Source organism: Amyelois transitella, chromosome 26, assembly GCF_032362555.1.
Source record: "Amyelois transitella isolate CPQ chromosome 26, ilAmyTran1.1, whole genome shotgun sequence".
Classification (NCBI taxonomy): Eukaryota; Metazoa; Arthropoda; class Insecta; order Lepidoptera; family Pyralidae; genus Amyelois; species Amyelois transitella.
In genome coordinates, this window is record NC_083529.1 from 349062 (window position 1) to 372641 (window position 23580).

General features: G+C 37.5%; 1 protein-coding gene and 1 non-coding gene across 2 annotated transcripts in view; both read right to left on the bottom strand.

The window, feature by feature from the left end:
* Positions 1-23580, bottom strand: part of LOC106131717 (uncharacterized) — a 102876-nt gene that overhangs the window by 21007 nt on the left and 58289 nt on the right. Inside the window, exons 20-27 of the mRNA XM_060951883.1 lie at positions 15651-15853; positions 11781-11875; positions 11121-11196; positions 5762-5815; positions 4825-4926; positions 4005-4076; positions 2841-2949; positions 816-926 (exon numbers count right to left, since the gene is read on the bottom strand). Of these exons, the coding sequence (XP_060807866.1) occupies positions 816-926; positions 2841-2949; positions 4005-4076; positions 4825-4926; positions 5762-5815; positions 11121-11196; positions 11781-11875; positions 15651-15853 (822 nt within the window). The remainder of the gene's footprint in view (positions 1-815; positions 927-2840; positions 2950-4004; positions 4077-4824; positions 4927-5761; positions 5816-11120; positions 11197-11780; positions 11876-15650; positions 15854-23580) is intronic.
* Positions 10719-10837, bottom strand: LOC132903463 (5S ribosomal RNA). Its single transcript, XR_009657416.1, has one exon. It is a non-coding gene; the product is annotated as a 5S ribosomal RNA (ribosomal RNA).

Consider the following 23580-nt stretch of genomic DNA (forward strand, 5'->3'; position numbering starts at 1 on the left):
GGTACATTACTCAGAAAAGCCATTTATTTTATTACCTTCCTGGCATTCGTAATGATCGTGTGGTTTCTGGCACTTTAGAATAGAACCACGTCATATCTTTCCCATGGATGATGTAAAAGGCGATTAAGGGATATGATTAAATACTTTGAATGCCTCTTGTAAGCGACAGGCTAGGCTATTTGAATCTTAATTCCATCAAAAAGTCATAAATCTGAATGTGGCCCAGTCTCTTCAAGTCTGTAGGCTACGTCTACCCCGCAAGTGATATAGACGAACTATATGTAGGTAAGTATCTTCCTGATATAAGTATCGGTTAAAAGAATCGCTTAAAAGAACAATCCCAAGCTTTTTTAACCTATTCTTTAATCTCTTTTTACGATATCCATCGGAATGAGATGCAGTGGTCCTATTTAAAATTTCCGGGATTCATGATGATAAATGTAAAAGTTAACTTACCCAAAGAGCTTGCATGAAGAGAGTTATGAATGTGGATGAAGCGAAGGAAGTATGCAGAGATCGTGGCAAGTGGAAAGAGGTGGTCTCTGCCTACCCCTCCGGGAAAGAGGCGTGATTTTATGTATGTATGTTTGTTTGTATGTATGTATGTATGTATGTTCGTATGTATGTATGTTTGTATGTAGGTATGTATGTACGTATGTATGTTTGTATGTATGTATGTACGTACGTATGTATGTATGTTTGTATGTATGTATGTACGTATGTATGTACGTATGTATGTATGTTTGTATGTATGTACGTACGTACGTATGTATCTATCTATGTATGTATGTATGTATGTACGTATGTTAACTTACCCACGACAGCTGGGGGCTCCGGCTTGGGGGTCTGCGCCCGGGGGCTGCCCGCGCGCGCGGGCTCCGGCGTGGGGTTCCTGCTGGCGGGTCTAGACGTGGCCGTACTGCTACCTGGAAGAGTTCAACAAAGATATCTATATAAGTATAAAAGGAAGTTGCCGTGTGGTTCCCGACACCAAAACAAAAAGAATAGGACCACTCCATCTCTTGCCCATGGATGTCGTAAAAGGCGACTAAGGGATAGGCTTATAAAATTGCGATCCTTTTTTTAGGCGATGGGCTAGCAACCTGTCACTATTTGGATCTCAATACCATCATCAAGCCGAGCAGCTGAACGTGGTCAATCAGTCTTTTCGGGACTGTTGGCTCTGTCTACTCCATAAGGGATATAGACGTGACTATATGTATGTATGTAAAAAAGGACACAACAGGTTGGGACGGGACGGAACAGAACGAGAAGAGACGGGACAAGACGGGAGAAGCCATATGAATTTAAATCAAATATAAACTTAAAACAGTCCCGCACGATACGGGATTAAAAAAATGGGTGAAATTTTATGGCGTATCCTTATAATCTAAAATAAATTTGCGCGGGCGAAGACGCGGGCAAAAGCTAGTATAAGTATAAAAAAAATAACTTAGGTATAAGTGTAGTAAGTCTAGTCGCAAAGTTACTTTATTCACAACGGGAGATGGAAGGAGAAAAGTGGAGAGAAATAATCAAATTTAAAATAAGTACTATATTATGGAAATGAAATGAAAAATATATGACAATAAAAATTATATCACACATTTTTCCTAACTAAACAAGCCATTGCAAGAAGACTGCTTACAATAAGTATAAAACAATTTTCTCTTTTTGGTGATGAACTAACTGTCCTGTCACTGTTTGAATACCAATTCCATTGCTTAGCTATACAGCTGAGCGTGGCTTCGGTCTTTTTCGGGACTGTTAGCTCTGTCTGCCCCGCAAGGGATATAGACGAGTCTGTATGTGTATGTATGTATGCAATTTCCTTATTTGTATCTCTCGTGAGAACCCCGAAACGACAAGCTTGCATTAAAGGAGTTATAAATATTGATGAAGCGAAGTGGAGAAATGTAATCTCTGCCTACCGCCGGGAATGAGGCGTGATTTTATGTATATAACCCTCAAAATGCTTAGCTATTATAGGAAAATGTTTATTGAAAGGCTTATTATAGGACTGATACTGTCTACCTGAGTGACAAATACATCTGACTTGAGCTTAGCGTAAGCACCTCTTTAAGAATTATCGTAGGTTCAAATCGAAATTCGGTAATTCATTCATACATACATACAATCACGTCTATATCCCTTGCGGGGTAGACAGAACCAACAGTCTTGAAAAGACTGAATGGCCACGTTCAGCTATTTGGCTTTAATGATAGGATTGAGATTAAAATAGTGACAGGTTGCTAGCCCATCACCTAAAAGGAGAATCCCAAGTTTGTAAGCCTATCCCTTAGTCGCCTTTTACGCCATCCATGGGAAAGAGATGGAGTGGTCCTATTCTTTTGTATTGGTGCCGGGAACCACACGTTCAAGAAATTTAAGGCTTTAATAGTTAACTAGCTGTCCCGGCAAACGTTGTTTTGCATTTTGTGGGTATGAAAAATCAACACTGACACCCTGACATACTCAGACATCCTGACATTCTCAGACTATTGACATCACATCACTTAAATCTAATTGTAACTACTACGAATGAAAAATAGATGTTGGCCGATTCTCAGACCTGCTCAGTATGCTCACAAAATAACATAAGAATCGGTCAAGCCGTTTCGGAGGAGTACGGAACGAATATTGTGTCAAATAGTGACAGATTGCTAGCCCATCGCGTAAAAAAATCCCAAGTTTGTAAGCCAATCCCTTAGTTTCTTTTTCGACATCCATAAAAAAGAGTTGGTGTGGTCATATTCTTTTTTATATTAGTGCCGGGAACCACACGGCACAATGTCAAACGCATAATAAGAAATAAAAATTTAGAATTTGAACTTGCTTACCTGGTACGGGAGTGGTGGAAGCCACTTCCTCCCTCCTGTCATCCTTAAGGTTGGGAGTACACACAGTCAAAACCACTACGCCTTCCGCGTGTTTTAACTTTGCCGCTGCCTGTTGAAAAAGGAAATTATGAAATCTATCTATCTATCTAATATATTTAAACGAGCAATTCTTGTATATATATAATCAGGATCTCGGAAACGGCTCCAACGATTTTCATGAAAGTTACAGATTAGGGGCTTTTCGGCTCAAGGAATCGATTTATCAAGGTCCTAGGTTCGAGAAAAGCTCGGTTCCCAAGATATATAAACATTTTAAAAACCGCGTTTTAAGAGACTATATCAGCGCCATCTCTGGTAGACCGAGCAAAGCTCGGTTAACCGGGTACTATTTATTTATTAGCCAAACAATAAGTATAAAACAATTTTCTCTTTTTGGTGATGAACTAGCTGTCCTGTCACTGTTTGAATACCAATTCCATTGTACATGCAGAGATCGTGGCAAGTGGAATGAGGTGGTCTCTGCCTACCCCTCCGGGAAAGAGGCGTGATTTTATGTATGTATGTATGTATTTATTTATTAGCCAAACAGCTGAACGTGGCCTATCAGTCTTTACAAGACTGTTGGCTCTGTCTACCCCGTAAGGGATAAAGACGTGATCATATGTATGTATGTATTTATTTGGAAAACAGCCGTCTGTAATTGACCTTGCCTATAGTACTAACTCTAAGGATAACATTATTGTTGTAATGTTGTATATCAACATACATACATACATATGGTCACGCCTATATCCCTTGCGGGGTAGACAGAGCCAAGAGTCTTGATAAGACTGATAGGCCACGTTGAGCTGTTTGGCTACATACATACGTATATAAAATCACGCCTCTTTCCCGGAGGAGTAGGCCACGTTCAGCTATTTGGCTTAATGATACATAGAATTGAGATTCAAATAGTGACAGGTTGCTAGCCCATCGCCTAAAAAAGAATCACGAGTTTGTAAGCCTATCCCTTAGTCGCCTTTTACTTTTTAATGTTTTTATTAGACCTGTGATTTGCTCTTAAATGTGTATATTTAAAAAGCTATTGATTGTAAAACTTGCTGTTGTTCATCCAAATAAAATAAAATAAAGAATATAAAACTATTTGATCATTTAATTACTTACAGCATCATAACTGCATCTGAGTAATGAGTCTTTGTTGACGGCCAAAATCATGTCACCTATTTGAAGCCCAGCCTGAAACAATGTTTATGAGAAAATGAGAACTTATTCCACCCCGTGTGGATTGACACTCTCTTTCCGTCACTTCTTCTTCCTCCTGGCTTTAGTCCCGGTTGCATCCTCACTACTCTACTCTCTATTCTACTCTCTCTCACCCTAAGGTTGACTGGAAGAGATTGCTTTAGCGATAAGTCCGCCTTTGTACCTCATTACCTGTGTTTTTTTTCTGTTTTTCTTTTTCTTATGGTGCAATAAAGAGTCTATCTATCTATCACTCTGGAGAGGAGCCCGGGGTATGCCTTTGACCATGGATCCAGGATTGGGTGAGTCAGGTTCTTACACGAAGCTGACTCACTAGCAGTACTTTTAGTGCCGGTAAAATCTATAGTTCCTTTTTTCGTAGTTGGCGGTAAATTCGCGCGTGTAAATTTATTTGTTTGTTAATTCTACACGGGTTATGTACTGAATTAAACTTCTTGTTAATATTATCACGTATATATAATTAAAAGTCTGGAGAAGGATATATAGTACCTTTCATCCCGGTAAGAACTATAATTCCCATGGGATTTGCCCAAACCTTGTACTCTTCTGTTGCGCTAAATTCGTCACATTTTCATAACATCTAATTCCTTGCTTTTTTAGTAGGTTCTAATTTCGTCGCTATTTTATATGTAGATGGCGTTAAATACGTCGCCTTATACAAAGATGGCGCTGAATTCACGCGGTAGAACATTCTGGAAACGGCTGGATTTAAAATGATCACCTGTTCAGCCGCACTTCCCTCTTGGAGATCAGACACGAAGATCCCGCGGCCTGCCTCCGTGTGGCGACCCTCGATGATCATGATGCCCAGACCGGAGGAACCCTGGAACATGATGACATTACTTGATGATGAGAAACGTAACTTGGGCCCTACCGGATGATCTAAAGATAACATAGATACATACATACATACATATGGTCACGTCTATATCCCTTGCGGGGTAGACAGAGCCAACAGTCATATACAGATAGATAAATAATTCATTTATTTGATTAGCTACACAAAATTACAATTTCATATGAAATACAAATTAATTAGGACATACGTACATACATTATAATCACGTCTATATCACTTGCGGGGTGGACAGAGCCAACGGTCTCGAAAAGACTGATAGGCCTCGTTAGTGACTGGTTGCTAGCCCATCGCCTACAAGAAGAATCCCAAGTTTACAAGTCTATCCCTTAGTCGCCGTTTACGAGAGAAAGAGATGGAGAGCTCCTATTTATTTTTATATTGGTGCCGGGAACCACACGACACCAATATAAAGAAAGATAACATCACTATTTAACATAATTATGTCCCCAAAATTTTTCTGTCTGTAGGTATGTACTGCGTTAATCTCTGAAAATTATGGACGGATTTTGTTCCTCTTTGCAATGTTAGAAAGATGGTTTCCTGAAGCAGGTTTTTATCTATAAACGCCACCAGGGCGGAGCCGGGGCGGGTCGCTAGTTAGTTATAAAATTATCTTTTATAATAATGAATGGTCAAAAGTACCCGAAACCGCCGAGCTTGCATGAAGAGAGTTATGAATGTGGATGAAGCGAAGGAAGTATGCAGAGATCGTGGCAAGTGGAAAGAGGTAGTCTCTGCCTACCCCTCCGGGAAAGAGGCGTGATTGTATGTATGTATGTATGTAATAATGAATGCTTACCTTCTTAACAGTAATGTCTCGTACACCCTTGTACTGAGCGAAGCGGTCCTCCGTCTGAAAAATTCGATCGCAAATATTATTATAAATGCCTATGCTCAAAAACTACTAGATTGATTTTCACGAAATTAAGCACAGATATAGAATAGACCTTCGGAAGAGACAGGCTACTTATTATGGAATTTCCCACAAAGCAGCCCCGTGTGAAAGCTTGTTATTAATATTTTGACGGCCTCTGTGGCGCAGCGGTAATACGCTTGTCTGTGACACCGGAGGTCCCGGGTTCGAATCCCGGTCAGGGCATGATGAGCAGCGAACTTTCTCTGATTGGTCTGGGTCTTGGATGTTTATCTATCTAAGTAAGTATTTATTATAAAATATAGTATCGTTGAGTTAGTATCTCGTAACACAAGTCTCGAACTTACTTCGAGGCTAACTCGATCTATGTAATTTGTCCTGTATATATTTTTTCTATTTTGTTTTATATTTTTAACTTTGCCAAGTCACTTTTAATAAACAAGATGAGTTTCGTTAATTGAAATTGTTTGTACGATAGATGCACGCTCAAACATTTGCGAGTAGACTGCATTTGTGTTATTAAACTACATTTGTCATGCTATGAGATCAGAAGTCAATTATAAGCATATATTCACGTCTATATCCCATACGGGTTAGACAGAGCCAACAGTCTTCAAAAGACTAGGTCACGTTCGGCTGTTTGGCTTAACGATAGAATTGAGATTCAAATAGTGACAGGTTGCTAGCCCATCACCAAGAGCAATTCCAACTTTATAAAAGCCTATCCCTTAGTCGCCTTTTATGATATCAATGGGGAATATATGGAGTAGTTTTATTCTAAAGTGTTGGAAACCGCACGGCACAATTAAACATGCTATTGTCCAAACTCGCCTTGTACGATATTGTTGCTATTATGCATATCTGACCAAAATCTAGTTAAATGACGTGAGGTCGCGAGTAATACTTACTCGTATATTCATATCGTTTTTGTCTTTCATTTAATATTAAGTGCCTTGACATTTTATTTACAAAGATACATACATATAATCAGGTCTATATCCGTAGCGGGGTAGACAGAGCCATTAGTCTTGAAAAGAGTGATAGGCCACGTTCAGCTGTTTGGCTTAACGATGGAATTGAGATTCAATTAGTGACAAAAGAATTCAAAGTTTACAAAGATATACCTAAAAAATCAACTTTCGGGTTAAATACAATATTTAGGTGACATTATCCATATTTTTTTAATTCAATATAGGCATTAAAATTTTATTTAATTGAAATTATAAGCTAAGTATTAATCTACTTATACGACAGCAAAGACTTACCACACTTGAATGAAATAGTTACGGAATTTACATCTAAAACTTGCAACTCTAGAAATTATTGCATGTTCTTATACCTAATCTTGGTAATTACTCATTTGACAAATTGTAGTCAAACCTAAATTAAAATTAGTGTCCTGTTTTTCAGCAGGAAAAGGAGATTTGCAAATTTCTTTGACAGATTCTTGTCAAACCCTAATAATTAAAATCAATGTTCTGATTTTCAGCGGGAAAAGGAGCGAATTTCTTTATTTCACGTAAAAGGAGTCGCGGACTAGACTCTAAAATTAAATTCAAAAAGAAAGTACTAAATTTCTTAATATTTTACCTTTTTCCTCCTAAAAGACAATGTCCTCTTCCACAAACTCCTGAGTATCTTAAACTCTGATCGGACCGCGTCGGGCGGACGAAGCTCTGTCATGACCGTCATTATAACATCACTATCACCAGTTATCACTTCACTAGTAGTATGCTATATCACATTACTCTTTGAGTAAAAGATATCACCGAGTTCTTCTGTAGATTTACTATTACAGATAACTATACTGTTAATTAAGACTTTTACTGAAAATTTCACATAAACAAGTTTTGTAATAGATGTACCTATTTCAAACTATTACCTCACTATTATTCAGAAACACGATCGCTAAAGGTGTTTTCGTTGTTGTTAAAATCACAAAATTATCATCATGAAAGATCTAGTCACTGCCCACCTCTCAAATAGGCGCGATTTTATGTATGTACTTATGTATGTATAGATTTTGTTTGGTGTAAGAGCATCAATGTTAGATAATTGTGTAATTAATTGATTTGGTATACTTTGAGGCAAAAACTTAAGGTAATGTTTGAAATACTATAATAACTATTTTCAAATTTACATTACTGAAATCAAAACTTTAAACCGCAAAAAAAACTTCGAAAAATAAAAAAAAAAACAATAAAAAATAAGTGACAACGACAAAACGACTGATTCTACTAAAACATCAACACTAAATTTTACTGAACAGAGATAGTGACATTATATTCGCTTTTTTTTTGTGTACCAGAATAAATTGGCAAATATATAAAGATAATGATGCCGGCTATCGCAAGAGAAAGATTTGAGAAAATTTCCATAGATCCAAAATCTCGGGTTGTAAATCTCTTTCCAATGTTTGCAAGGAAATTTATAGCGTGTTGAGATTATGTAGGTATATTCCGTAATATCATTACTATGTGCTTATCATACTGGACACTCATACAGGATCATACATTTATCAGTTTGTTGGTACATAGTGAAATTTAATGCGATTAATAATTCTACTTGTTTGTTAACATACATACATAATGGTCACGTCTATAACCCTTGCGGGGTAGACAGAGCCAACAGTCTTGAAAAGACTGAATGGCCCCGTTCAGCTATTTGGCTTAATGATACAATTGAGATTCAAATAGTGACAGGTTACTAGCCCATCGCCTAAAAAAGAATCCCAAGTTTGGAAGCCTATCCCTTAGTCGCCTTTTACGACATCCATCGGAAAGAGATGGAGTGGTCCTATTCTTTTTTGTATTGGTGCCGGGAACCACATGGCTTGTTTGTTAAAACGTTGGATTATTTTATTTTTACCAAATTTAAAAATGTCTATAAAACGGGAGATGTTAGGAGTACCCGTAATCGTCGCATACGCATGAAAAGCGTGATAAGTGTGGAGGAAGCGGGAGAGGTCTGTAAGGATCGTAGCAAGTGGAAATCCATAGTCTCTGCCTATCCCAATGGGAAACAGGCGTGATGGTATGTACGTATGTACATTAATTGAATATGAAAGTGGGTTCGCCGCAAGGAAGTTAACTAGGTCCAACTACACACAGATACATACATCACGGCTTTTATACTTTCCTATTTATAAGTTTAGCTTTATTCTTACGTAAAGAGCACACATCATAACTCTTCTCTAACACTTCAAACTCACATACAGCTTCATTAAGGTTTGCCCGCCTTTCGTTTAACTATCATTCTCAAATTCTTACTTTGCGACAACCAACATCATTTAGTTATAAAATTAAAATAAGTTACGTTGTTTTGATACTGTAAGTCTGTATGCTATTAATTGCACTTCAACTAACTGAAATATAAAGATGTTTTAATTCACCTGTTTAATGAAATAAAATATATTCTTTTTTACAAAATCAGTCTCGCATCATGCGAGCACAAAATGAACTATAAAATATTTAAATTTATTCATAAGAGTTAAAGCACTTTACATGAAATGTTTACACATCAACACTAAATATACATTTTGTCACATATTTAACCTAAATATATGAAATTGTATGTTTTATAAGTCATAATTTATGTTACTAATACAGTTTACACTAATTAAATTTTCACTGGGCACTTTATACGTTTAGTAGTAAAATAGTCATGTAATTTTGATGTAAACGCGACGCTTTTGGGTCTCGGAACTACAAAAACTGTTTGCAATATGACATTACTAAATGTATGATAACATACACAAAAAACATACTGACATAATAATACAACTACTGAGAAAACTGTAACCAAATATCAACTTAATTTCTTGAAGGTTATAACTGAAATTTGTTAAGAAAATATGAACGCATCCGACGTTATGGAACTAAAAGAAAAGATAAACGCGAAGCTGTCATTGATTATCAATAAACAACTTTATTACGTGAACAACAAGGCTTAATTTGTAATAAAACACATATCATAGAAAAACCTTTGGGAATAAGCGATATGTAAGAATGTGTAAGTGTGAGCGAGATATACAATGATAGTCAAGGTTAACATTTAATGCCATTAATAAACATAGTTATATGTGTTATGGATAAGAATTTCCATACAAAAAATCCGGATTTCTAACGCGCAGAATTTTGGCGCGAAGTACGAAGTGTCACTTTTAAATTTGGAATTTTACGATTATGAAATGAAATAAATAAATTTAAAAAATGTTACCTACATAGTAAATCTGATCATTAATATGACATTTTATTGATCACCAATATAATGTCATTCCATTTATTTTTATTTTTTTCTTAGACGTTAACTCAATATCTAAACCACTTTTTTCTTTTTCTTTTTGTTATTTTTCTACTTAATATTCATAGTAAATGAATGATTATATTAAAATTATTTCATTACAAATTTTTTTCTTAAAATCGATTTACGCCCGTTGATACTGCGGAAAAATAAATAAAAATATGTAAAAAGGTCACAAAAACTGAACTTAGCCAATTAAGAAATATACGGTGAAAATATTTTATTTTTTAAACAGCTTGTTGACCTAACGTATAAGGCGACTAAGTGGAAGGCAGGCTGTTAAGCTTCGGATTCTTCTTGAGGGCGATGGGATAGCAACCTGTCACTATTTGAATCTCAAATCCATCATTAAGCCGACTTTTCAAGACTGTGCTAAAAACTTCATGTCACTGTTAATTTTACCAAGATAACGTCGATGGTTTAACCGGTAAGGTGCCGGTGAATTATAACTTGAGCGAAGCCGCGTGGCGCAACTAGTTTAATAAAATTATAAATTGGGTAGTTGGGTATGTTTGTATTACGAAAACACCAAAATAAATAGTTTTTAAAAGTTGTAACAATTTCATCTGGATCAATAAAAAGCCAACATCACGTGGTGTTCCCAGGCGGTCACCCATCCAAGTACTGACCACGCCCGACGTTGCTTAACTTCGGTGATCGGACGAGAACCGGTGTTTTCAACGTGGTATGGACGTTGGCGAGCATAGAAATGAAATTTACTACATACATATCTCTCTTCAATATTTTTTTTTACAAAGGAATTATTTTTTTTAACTTACATTTTCGGTAATTCATAATACTCCAACCCAACAAAATTTATAATAACATCTCTTTGTTATCTTTTTGTTGATCTTTCAATTACATTTTTTTTCGATAAGACCAACACATTGACGTGTTGGAGAAACAAACCATAATCTTGTGCTTAATAAAAAAAAATGCTACATCATCTACCAAAGAAGGGTAAAAATACGTTTAAACTTACCTCTTCTTCCAAAGCCACGGGAAACTGCAAGTGTGTCAGAGGTTTAACCGCCACATCTTCTAACGCCGCCTTGCGCCTGTCAGAATAATAATAGCAAATTTACTGATCTGCCATTTATGTCGTACTTTATTCTAACAGGAACAAAAATTAAGTAAAACATAACATAACATAAAATCACGCCTCTTTCCCGTAGGGGTAGGCAGAGACTACCTCTTTCCGCTTGCTACGATCTCTGTATACTTCCTTCGCTTCATCCACATTCATAAAAATTAAGTAGGTACTTCAAAATCATCGTATGTAACTATAGTACTGCCATTGGACCCAGTTGAGACAGGTTTAGAAGGAAGTGGCCCTCTAGATATACATACAAACAGATAGTCACGTCTAAATCCTTTGCGGGGTAGACAGAGCCTACAGTCTTGAAGAGACTGATACGAACAGGTTACGTCAGTTGTCAGCTTAACGATAGAATTGAGATTTAAATAGTGGCAGGTTGCGAGCACATCGTCTTAAAGAAGAATCCCAAGCTTAAACGAGGAAGTCTATTCCTTAATCGCCTTATACGACATCAATGGGAACGAGATGGAGTGTTCCTATTCTTTTATTTCCTGAAATTCTCACGTGAACGAAACCAGGAAGAAGTGGGTGACATTAACGTACCGTAATAATATAATCTTGAAGACGGGCCCCACTAAACCTTTAATGATGGCTGAGGCGTTCAAATGACACCTTCCGTGGAGGACGATTCCGTTGACCTGAAACAATACATCATTTTAAGTCATTCAATGTATGCAGGGATCGTGACGTGTCTCTGCCTACCCGTACGGGAAATTGACGTTATTTAACATACATACATACATATGGTCACGTTCAGCTATTTGGCTTAATGATAGAATTGAGATTCAAAAAGTGACAGGTTGCTAGCCCATCCTAACCCTAAAAATAATACAAGTTTGTAAGCCTATCCCTTAGTCGCCGTTTACGTCATCCATGGGAAAGAGATGGAGTGGTCCTATTATTTTTTGTTCCGGGAACCACACGGCACGTACATACGTTATTTAACGTATGAACGTATTCTTATCTAAGTCACCATCATTCTCACCACTCTTGAGAGGAAATAAAATATATATGTATACGAACAATCACGTCTTTACCCTTTGCGGGGAAGACAAAGTCTTAAAATATTTTCGGATATCGTAAAATCGTCAAAGGGTAAGGCTAATAAACTTGGGATTCCTCTTTTAGGCGATGGGCTAGCAACCTGTCACTATTTGAATCTCAATTCCGTCTTTGAGCCATACAGCTGAACGTGGCCTTTCAGTCTTTTCAAGATTGTTAAAACATAATAATTTATATGTATTATCCGATACGAACGTATCTTGATCAAATTAAGGACGTCCCCTGGTAAAGGGTCAAGTCAAGAGTACCCGAAACCGCCGAGCTTGCATGAAGAGAGTTATGAATGTGGATGAAGCGAAGGAAGTATGCAGAGATCGTGGCAAGTGGAAAGAGGTAGTCTCTGCTTACCCCTCCGGGAAAGAGGAGTGATTTTATGTAAGTATATATGTATGTTATCCGATACCAGAGCTTAAAAGCTTAATATCATCTCGCCCATTACATTGATTGATGCACAGTGCAATGACATTGACGGCCTCTGTGGCGCAGCGGTAGGTAAGTACTACGCTTATCTGTGACACCGGAGGTCCCGCGGGTTCGACTCCCGGTCAGGGCATGATGAGAAAAGAACTTTTTCTGATTGACCTGGGTCTTGGATATTTATATTTATTATAAAATATAGTATCGTTGAGTTAGTATTTCGTAACACAAGACTCGAACTTATTCGAAGCTTACTCAATCTGTGTTATTTGTCCCGTATATATTTATTTATTTACTGAAAGGCGCGATGACTGCTCTGCTCTGTGATAGATGCGTCACGTCACGTCCATATTTCATGATCTATTGTACCGTCATATGAGTATATCATGTTGTGACAGTAAAAATAGTTTTATCCCGTTTAGTAACGTCCAAATCAGTATCTTAACGTCTATACTAATATTATAAAGTTGAATAGACCATTTGTCGAGGAAGGCTTTAGGCTATATAATATCACGCTGCAACTATAAGGAGCGAAGAAATAATGGATAGTGAAAAAAATCAGGCATCATCCTTGAGGGCTTCAAAATAACTATTCCACGCGGACGAAGTCGCGGGCACAGCTAGTTAGACATAAAAGCGACGGAGATCAAGCGATCAATCTCGTCGTACGTAGCAGGTGGGCCGTGTGATTCCCGGCACCAATAAAAAAAAGAATAGGACCACTCAATCTCGTTCCCATGGATGTCGTAAAAGGCGACTAAGGGATAGGCTTATAAACTTGGGATTCTTCTTTTAGGCGATGGGCTAGCAACCCGTCACTATTTGAATCTCAATTCTATCATTAAGCCAAACAGCTGAACGTGGCCTATCAGACTTTTCGGGACTGTTGGCTCTGTCTACCCCGTAAGGGATAAAGACGTGATCATATGTATGTATGTACGTAGCAGGCCCGCGCTCGGCCTGCTCCGGCGCCGCACCGCAGTGTGACGGCTATGAAGAGTCACTTATATTACAACGTGTTGCGGGCCCTATTTTCAAATTGCGCTGCTACTAACCTACTTTTACGAGTAGTGTGCTCAAGCCTTTAAAAGCGACAGGCATATTGTTCATTCAGCTATGTTTTGGAGGCTAGCCAATATTTTACGATAGTTATACAACGGCCATTGTTCACTAGGAAGCAATTATTTTTGGCTATGATTAGCTTGACATCGATGCTCTTACGGTGAGGGAAAACATCGTGAGGAAACCTGCACATTCAGGCAACTGGCTGTGTAACGATGGATCCAATACGGGTTTGGTTTTCCTGCAAAGGTTGCGGAGGTCAGATGGGAGACGCTTCGTGTTAAAACCTGACTCACCCAATGCAGGGTCCATGGTCAAAGGCAAATCCCGGGCTCCTCTCCAGAGTGGTGAGGATGCAACCGGGACTAAAGCCAGGAGGAAGAAGAAGGGATAATTTACACAGATTAAGTTACCTTAAGAGGATGTAGTTACAGGAATAGAAAAGGGTATGTTAAGATGGTTTGGTCATTTGGAGAGGATGAATGAAAGCAGGTTGACTAAGCAGATATACAAGGAGAGTGTGGAGGGAAAGGTTAGAGTGGGAAGGCCTCAACTAAAGTATCTTGATCAAATTAAGGACGTCCTGGTAAAGGGTCAGGTCAAGAGTACCCGAAAACGCCGAGCTTGCATGAAGAGAGTTATGAATGTGGATGAAGCGTAGGAAGTATGCAGAGATCGTGGCAAGTGGAAAGATGTAGTCTCTGCCTACCCCTCCGGGAAAGAGGCGTGATTTTATGTCACGAGTTATCTTCGAAGTAAGTTCGAGACTTTTGTTACGAGAAACTTTTGTTTTGTAAGAACACCAAATGATAAAATTCTGAACAAATTCCACACATAACTCAATGTGAGATCATTGAAAGACTTTTGATCTTTCGCCTTGATTGAAACGTCAAAACAACAGGCATGATTCACTCGCATTCACTGATCTGTCTGACTGACTCGCACATCAATAAACATCGATTTGGCAACCGTCAGGTTGATTGCATGACTACGTGCCATTGTTATGATATCAATGTCTTCTCGTGACATTTATAGTTGAACTAGAGGCCGCCCGCGACTTCGCCCGCATGGAAACCCTATCAATCCCGCGGGAACTCCGGGATAAAAGATCTAGTTCAGCTACTCAAATGCCAAATTTCATCGTGATCGGTTCAGTAGTTTTTGCGTGAAAGAGTAACAAACATCCATACTAACATCCTGACATACTCACAAACTTTCGCATTTATAATAATTTAAACTACTTTTCCATTTCCCACGAACCCTTTGCTTAAAGAAAGAAAGAAAGAAAGAAAAATCGTTTATTTGGTACATTAACAAAATATAAATTGGGATTAGTGAATTAATCTGCTTATGTCCACCCAATTCATAACAAGAAATTTCTGGAAGAATTTTCGATAGAGTGACCGAGTTAATGATTATTAACTCTGCCTATCTCTTAAGGGATAAAGACGGTAAATGTGTGGGTATTAATACAAAAATTACCGTCCACATAAATAATCTCACTTCGATAATGGCAGCTGCATCGACCGGGTTAAGCCCGCAGACATACATACATACATACCATCACGTCCATATCCCTCACGGGGTAGACAGAGCCATCAGTCTTTAAGATTAAGTATTAGATAGAATTGAGATTCAAATAGTGACAGGTTGCTCGCCCATCGCCTAAAAGAAGAATCCCAAGTTTATAAGCCTACCCCTTAGACGCATTTAACGACATCCATGGGACAGAGATGGAGTGGTCCTATTCTTTTTCTATTGGTGTCGGGAACCACACGGCATTAAGAATGAAACAGATCTTCATTAAAGATCTACATTTTTAGTGAGCTTGACTGACGAAAATTTCTTTCAAAGAATCCTTGTTATCCTTACCTCCAAGATCTCATCGCCGACTTTAACGGCCGGCGAGGACTTGGCAGCCGCCCCGGCCGGGTTCAGTCCGCACACAAACACGGCCATCTTGCTCCTGTCCCGGTGGCCCGCCAGGCTCAGCCCCAGCCCCGCTCGAGGACTCCTCTCCAACTTCACAGCTAACACGCTGTCGCCCAATGACCCGTACTTCTTTCGGATTTTGTCTGAAACAAACAGTGTAGAATAGAATAGAATAGATTTGTTATAAAAATTGGATACAAGTGCCGTGTGGTTCCCGGCAGTGCCGTGTGGTTCCCGGCACCAATACAAAAAAGAATAGGACCACTCCATCTCTTTCCCATTGATGACGTAAAAGGCGACTAAGGGATAGGCTTACAAACTTGGGATTCTTTTTTAAGGCGATGGGCTAGCAACCTGTCACTATTTGAATCTCAATTCTATCATTAAGCCAAATAGCTGAACGTGGCCATTCAGTCTTTTTAAGACTGTTGGCTCTGTCTACCCCGCAAGGGATATAGACGTGACCATATGTATGTATGTACAAGGTATCACTTATTGACGTCACGTTACTTAAATCTAATTATAACTACTACCGCTTCCAAAGCGCATGTGTAGAAGAAGCGGCGAAACAAACTATACGCAGCATTTTCACCGGATGTCAATTAACAAATATACCTAGATCTTTAAGTCTGTCTGTTTGTTTGTGTAAACGCGCTAATCTCAGGAACTACTGGTTCGAATTGAAAAATTCTTTAGGATATATAACATCACGCTGCAACTATAAGGAGCAAAGAAATAACGGAAAATGTGAAAAAAAAACGGGAAAATTATTCATATTTGAGGGCTTCAATGATGTCCAAAATAACTATTCCACGCGGACGAAAACGCGGGCACGGCTTGTGTATTATAATACATTATGTAAAAGTTTTATATAAACAATTACTTATTGGAATTGAAAACTGCGTATTTTATTACAAATAATAACACTACCAATTCAGTACTTTTACATCACAATATCGATTATATGATATTTGTGTTAGTTTTATCACAAACAGGTTGAAGATAAACTAACTACTGATATACTAATGGGTTTGTCTGTCCTGTAAGTATGTAAATATGTTTGAATTATCACTAGCATTTACTCCTAATAAGTATTTTCCGTAAACGTTCATCATGCATTATTTCATTTTCTTAATTTAAGATTAGTGTCGTGTGGTTCACGGCACCAAAGGATAAAAGAATAGGACCGCTCCATCTCTTTCCTAAGGATGTCGTAAAAGGCTACAGAGACTACTAGGCTAAAGAGACAGGCTTATAAACTTGGGATTCTTCTTTTAGGCGATGGGAAGTCACTATTTGAATCTCAATTCTATCATTAAGCCAAACAGCTGTACGATATAGACGCTATATGAATGTATGTATGAGTCCCAAGTCACAAAAAGCTGAATCTTAGTAAATATGTTGTTAAGTGTAAAAGCTACTACTGAGCTTAAAAGCTCTTGTATAACAGAGATAGCACATATTCCCACTTTTACTAATAGCTTATTAGATTTCTTAAGAGACTTTTACAAAAACGCTGACTCAACTGAAAAATTTTCACCACAACCTTCCATAAAAGGTATCAAATATATACCATGTGTTAGCATTTGCGCGGGGATTCCCCGAGTGGGAAATTCCAGAAAAAAGTAGACTATGTTACTCCCGAAGGTCTTTTCTACATCTGTGCCAAATTTTTGATGTGATCTTCAGTCGAGGAGTTTTTGAGTTTTTTCGTAACAAACATACAAATTTTTACACTGCTGATATTCAAATTATTGAAAAGACTATAAGGCTACGTTCAGCTGTATGACTTAATGATGGAATTGAGATTCAAATAGTGACAGGTCGCTAGCCCATCGTCTAAAAGAAGAATGCCAAGTTTATTAGCCTATCCCTTAGTTGCCTTTACGACATGTTCGCTACCACACAAGCATAAAAGGTAAAATTAAGTAAGTACATACTTCACACAAAAATGTACAAAAATAAAAAGGTAAAGGGAAAATAAACATGGGTGTGTCCACACATTGGTCGGGAATCGAATAAAGCATATTTATTCGGGCAGCAATGTAAATAAATGAATGGTTGGTTACTTTTCCTCATTCCCATTCATTCCCCGTGGAGCCGAGTGGGAAGGCAAACATCTGGTATAAAATGTTCTTCCACATCTCGCAGGGTTATTCTGTAAGTTGCGATCGGAGAATGATCGCTCAAATAGCGTATCGATTAGCGACCAATCGCGCAGTCGGACAGTAAGTTATTATTGATTGCTAATATTTCGATAATAATGTCGTTTGAGGCATGCCTATTAACTTTTAGAGATTTTTACCGACTTCAAAAAAGTAGTGGTTCTCAATTCAACTGGTTTTTTTTTTCAATTCACAAAAAAAAGTCGTATCAATGTCGACTCGCTACTCGACACTGCTATTGTTTTTACCGTTTCAAAAATAATACGAGATTAATACTAATAATAATAAATGAGAAAGATTATAAGGATGTGTGTTCGTTTGACTTTTACACAAAATCTACTAGATAGATTTTGATGACATTTTGTACACGGGTAGTATATAACCTGGTATAACATAATAAATCCTTATCCAGAAATTCCGCCGCTGCCGCGCAGCTAGTACATCTAAATCTAGTCTAGTATATCTAAAGGGTTAGTGCTAGTTTTACTCGACCAATCGCGTCGAGCAAGTAAACGCGAATTTGTACGTGATTTGATCACCGCCATCTAGTGGTAATGCGAAGGCACTAATGCAATTCCACACAAATTCGATTACAATTCGAAATTGATTACTTGCTCGACGCGTTTGATCGATTGAAACTCGCACTAACGCCTCGGAGAGCTACAAGCATCAATCTCGCGCGAGATCACTCGTCAAATTTAAGTAATCACCCCGCCGGATTATAAGAAAGTTTTCCTTATACGGCACACGATCAATACAGAAGAGGGAACGAGAATAATTTTATGTTAGAATGAGATGAGTTATACCATATTTGATAACCGTTAGATTACGTTTCATTTCAGAATTTTATTTTTTTATCGTCGCATTATTTACGTCGCTACGATTTCACCTTAACTTAGATTTAACTAACATCGCAGCGATCCTAGATATTATGTACTTAAAAGAATTGGACGCCTTATTAAAAAACATATATATAATAATAAGTAAAATTAAAAATGTAACAAATTAAATAAAGAAATGCCCGGTGGTGACATTTGGCATTGTGTTACCAACCTTTGCACAACAAAAAAAAATTAAATAGGTACTCTACGTAAGAATATATAGGGCGTCTCTTAGCAACCGAGAAGGGTTTCTCTTCGCAGAGGCGGCTCTAGAGTAGATAGAGCTCATGGGCAAGAAATAATTTGGCACCCCTACTACACCACGTTGCAGCTTTCAGAAGCAATGCATAAGGTGAAATGCGCATATTCGAAGGGCAAAGAAAACAGTTCTTTAGGCGATCTAAATTTCATTTTTAAGCCATTCAGTGCTAAACATGGCCTCTCAATATTTTTGAGACTGTTGACTCTGTTAAACGGTAAGGGACTAAGACGATATAAGTATATGCATATTTAAATTTGCTCAAATAATCTTCGACATAACTAGGTGCTCGTGTATAATAGAAGAAAATGAGTGACTTAACAAACATGTCAACGCAGAACCAAAAAATTTTGGGTCCAGAGACTTGAAATTTGGTATGTAATTTCTTTATGTAGTCTAGGAGTGCACTAAGAGAAGACTTAAGACCCGCGGAAAAGATTTTCGATTTAGCCATGCGGAGCCGCGAATGTCCTCTAGTAGGTAAATACTAAAAAAAAATACTAAGACCATCTTAGTAAGCTTTCACTTTGGGAAAATCATTACCGAAAAGCTAACTCTATATTTAATAATCCATTCAAACTTATATCCTGCAATAATCTTTACAAATGAGAAAATCTTTCTATCCGCCTGTCGCACTACCTTTTGTAAGCAAAGTTAGCAAAGCTCGAGGCAAAAGCTAGTTTCACATAAATAAAAAACCTTTTCTCCTTGGAATCAGTCTACCAAAATGAATATGCGTTATTAATTTTCGCTTCAACATTTGGCGCCCCCTTATACCCTTGCGCCCATGTCCACGCACCTCGCATCTTAGCTAAAGCCGGCCCTTGCCTCCGCCCAGCCTCTCGACCTGCTATTGTGCGAAACAAAGCCCTTAAATTAGATGTTCGGCCATTTTCGGGACCATTCGGCTACCTCCGGAAGCGTTCGGCTACATTCGGCGTTTCCTGGAATTTTCGATGATTGTTTTCGAAAGACCCAGGCGATTTAGTGAAAATTTTCTTTTTTACTCAACTGTGCTCAGAGAAGCATTAATTCCTTTTTTATTTTAAATTTCCTTTTTAAAATTTTGTGGTAATGACAAATTTGTGATGCATTTTAATTACCTACAAAAAAAAATGTAAGCAAGTACCATATATTTTTTAAAGTGAATCAGACGAAGACTTGTCTTAAAAAGCCCTGCTTTTTTACCTAGTTAACTTTAGTTAATTTATCTGTTAACAAGATTAACGACTATTAGCAATAGTATTACAAAACTATAAACTGTGTGACGTTGTGGTAAACGTCTCAGGTGAGAGAGATGAGAGATATATTAAAGACCCTTAAATAACTACAACCCTTTATTGGGACTAGTTTTACAATATTTAAGAGGGCGTGGGTTTAGCAATAGACATGAGATCCAGTAAGTAGCCACGAGGGGATAGCGATCTACTTAACTTGGTGAGTACTGTGGTAGGTACATAGTATGTGCCTGTATCTTGTTTTGGTATCCATCTATACTAATATTATAAAGCTGAAGAGTTTGTTTGGACGCGCTAATCTCTGGAACTACTAGTACGAATTGAAAAATTATTTTTGTGTTGAATAGACCTTTTATCGAGGAAGGCTTTAGGCAATATAACATCACGCTGCAACTATGAGGAGCGAAGATATGTATAATGGAAAATGTGAAAAAAACAGGGGAAATTATTCATCCTTGAGGGCTTGAATGATGCCCAAAATAACTATTCCACGCGGACGAAGTCGCGTGCACAGCTAGTATAATAATATATCGTTGAGTAAGTATCTCGTAACACAAGTCTCGAACTTACCTCGAGGCTAACTCAAACTGTGTAATTTGTCTCGTATATGTATATTAATTTATTTGATCATGATAATTAATTTCGTGGGAAAACTTTTAGTCATTAGTGCAGGTGATATACACAAATATAAACAAAACAAGACGATCAAAATAATAAACGAGAATATCAAACCAAGTAATGAAATGTCTCATTAAAAAGTTAAGCCGCCATTTTGAAAGGAAGCGCTCAATAAAACTTTCAGATATTAATATCCTTGGAAATTTTGATAATTATAGGGCAGTATTGAGTTTACAAAGTTTATATGATGTTATGAAGTACTTATTTTAATACGCCGAAGTTATGATTAATTTCGGGTGAAATTTATTATATTTTTGTTATGTCTTACATGGTTAATGGTTACATTTGGTTTGAAACTTTCCAGTGTTGTGTAGTTTCTGGCAGTTAAGACTCCACTCCATCTCTTTCCCATACATACATACATACATACAAATAATCACGTCTATATCCCTTGCGGGGTAGACAGAGCCAACAGTCTTGAAAAGAATGATAGGCCACGTTCAGCTGTTTGGCTTAGTAATAGAATTGAGGTTCAAATAGTGACAAGTTGCTAGCCCTTATAAGCATATCCCTTAGTCGCCTTTTCCGACATCCGTGGGGAAGAGATGGAGTAGTACTAGGTTCTTTTCTCAATTGGTGCCAGGAACCACACGGCATGTGATGTAAGTACCTATAGATGTTTATTACTCTTTCACGCAAAAACTACTGAACCAATTACGATGAAATTTGAATAGAATAGAATAGAATATTTATTTGCTTTTGACTAGGGTTTGATATCTGAAGACTCAGAATAACATATAGGATACTTTTTATTCCGGAGTCCGCGGGTGCCGTGTGGTTTCCGGCACCATTACAAAAAAGAATAGGACCACTCCATCTCTTTCCCATGGATGTCGTAAAAGGCGACTAAGTGATAGGTTTATAAACTTAGGATTCCTCTTTTAGGCGATGGGCTAGCAACCTGTCACTATTTGAATCTCAGTTCTATCATTAAGCCAAATAGCTGAACGTGGCCATTCAGTCTTTTCAATACTGTTGGCTCTGTCTACCCCGCAAGAGATATAGACGTGACCATATGTATGTACATATGTCCGCGGGAATCATTCCACGCGGACGAAGTCGCGGGCGGCCACTAGTATGTCATATATGTGTTCGCAATAACCCTTTTTGCATCACTGGACACGCCTTCAGCTAAATCGTTACGAATGCACTCGGCTGCAACACGGGTCATCGAACGCGGAAATTGGCTATTTTCGTTTCAGATATTGAATTAACTTGTATTGTTTGATTCATGCCGTGTGGTTCAAGGCGCTGATGAAAAAAAAGAATCGGACCACTCCATCTCGTTGTCATATATATATACATATGGTTACGTCTATATCCCTTGCGGGGTAGGCAGAGCTAATAGTCTTGAAATGACTGATAGGCCACGTTCAGCTATTTGGCTTAATGATAGAATTGAGATTCAAATAGTGACAGGTTGCTAGCCCATCGCCTAAATAAGAATCCCAAGTTTGTTTTGTCGTTGCCATAGATGTCGTAATAAGCGAATTTATTTGAGGCGATGGGTTAGCAATCTATTTGAATCTCAATTCTATCATTAAGATAAACAGCTTAACATAACCTATTAGTACTTTTCAAGACTGTTTTCTCTGTTTACCCCGCAAGGGATATAGACGTGATTTTATGTATGTTTGATTTATTTGAATTGATATGAAAGCTAGCGGTTTATAAATCGAAAATTAACTAACACACAAATTGTGACCTTTAAGTATAAGCTTGGCTCTGTCTACAACATACGGGTGGAAGACGTAAAACGTGTGTATCTATCTTTGATTAAAATTTATTTTAAGTACATTTGTTTTGATTTTTTTTTACAAAAAAAGAACAAAATAGTTTTGTTAGTAAGCTTTGGATGATAAATTAGAGCTTTATATTAAAACTTCTTTGAAAATATCTGAATTTACTTTATCCCTGTCATTAACTAAATTATAATTTCACAAGACGTGCATTAATCAAACTGCTTCATAACAAACTGTGAAACAAATAACAGTAAACGGTGCTTCATAATAGATTATTGGTTTTATTGTATTTGTCGCACGCACCGATCTTACTATATACGTATGTATGTAAAAAATTAGCAATAATACAAAGACAAGTGTTCAACATCATTTATATTTATCTTTTAAAACTGTATTGTATGCCAATAAGTACGAGTAAATAAATAAAAAAAAAATAAACATCGTCGGAGCCGCGGTTCCCTAGACATAATAAAACCTAGCCTGGCGGAAGATCTTCTCTTGGTCGAGCCCAATTCATCCATCCCGCTACATAATTATGCGAACCGTAATTATAGCAAAAATGTTACGCAATCTTTAAATTACACCTTAAAAATATATCTATATATAAAAGCCTAAATATCGGCTTTTAACTTTCAAAACTGTAGAGACAAATATTTAATTAATCAAAGCATTTTATCATTCACTCAAAAAAAGTAAACTAAAAAAAAAAGATTCCTAAGCCAAATTATCCAAAAGTAACAGTCCATTATTTTCAATTCCAGCGTAAGGAAGGAAAACTGTATGAAAAGGAGTACGGAAAAGTAATGACCTCTTTATTTATTTTGTACAGCGGTCCATATATAAAGTAACCGACCGCTTTATCAAGGAAGTAAGTACCTACTAACACATGGAACATTTTCAGAAAGAG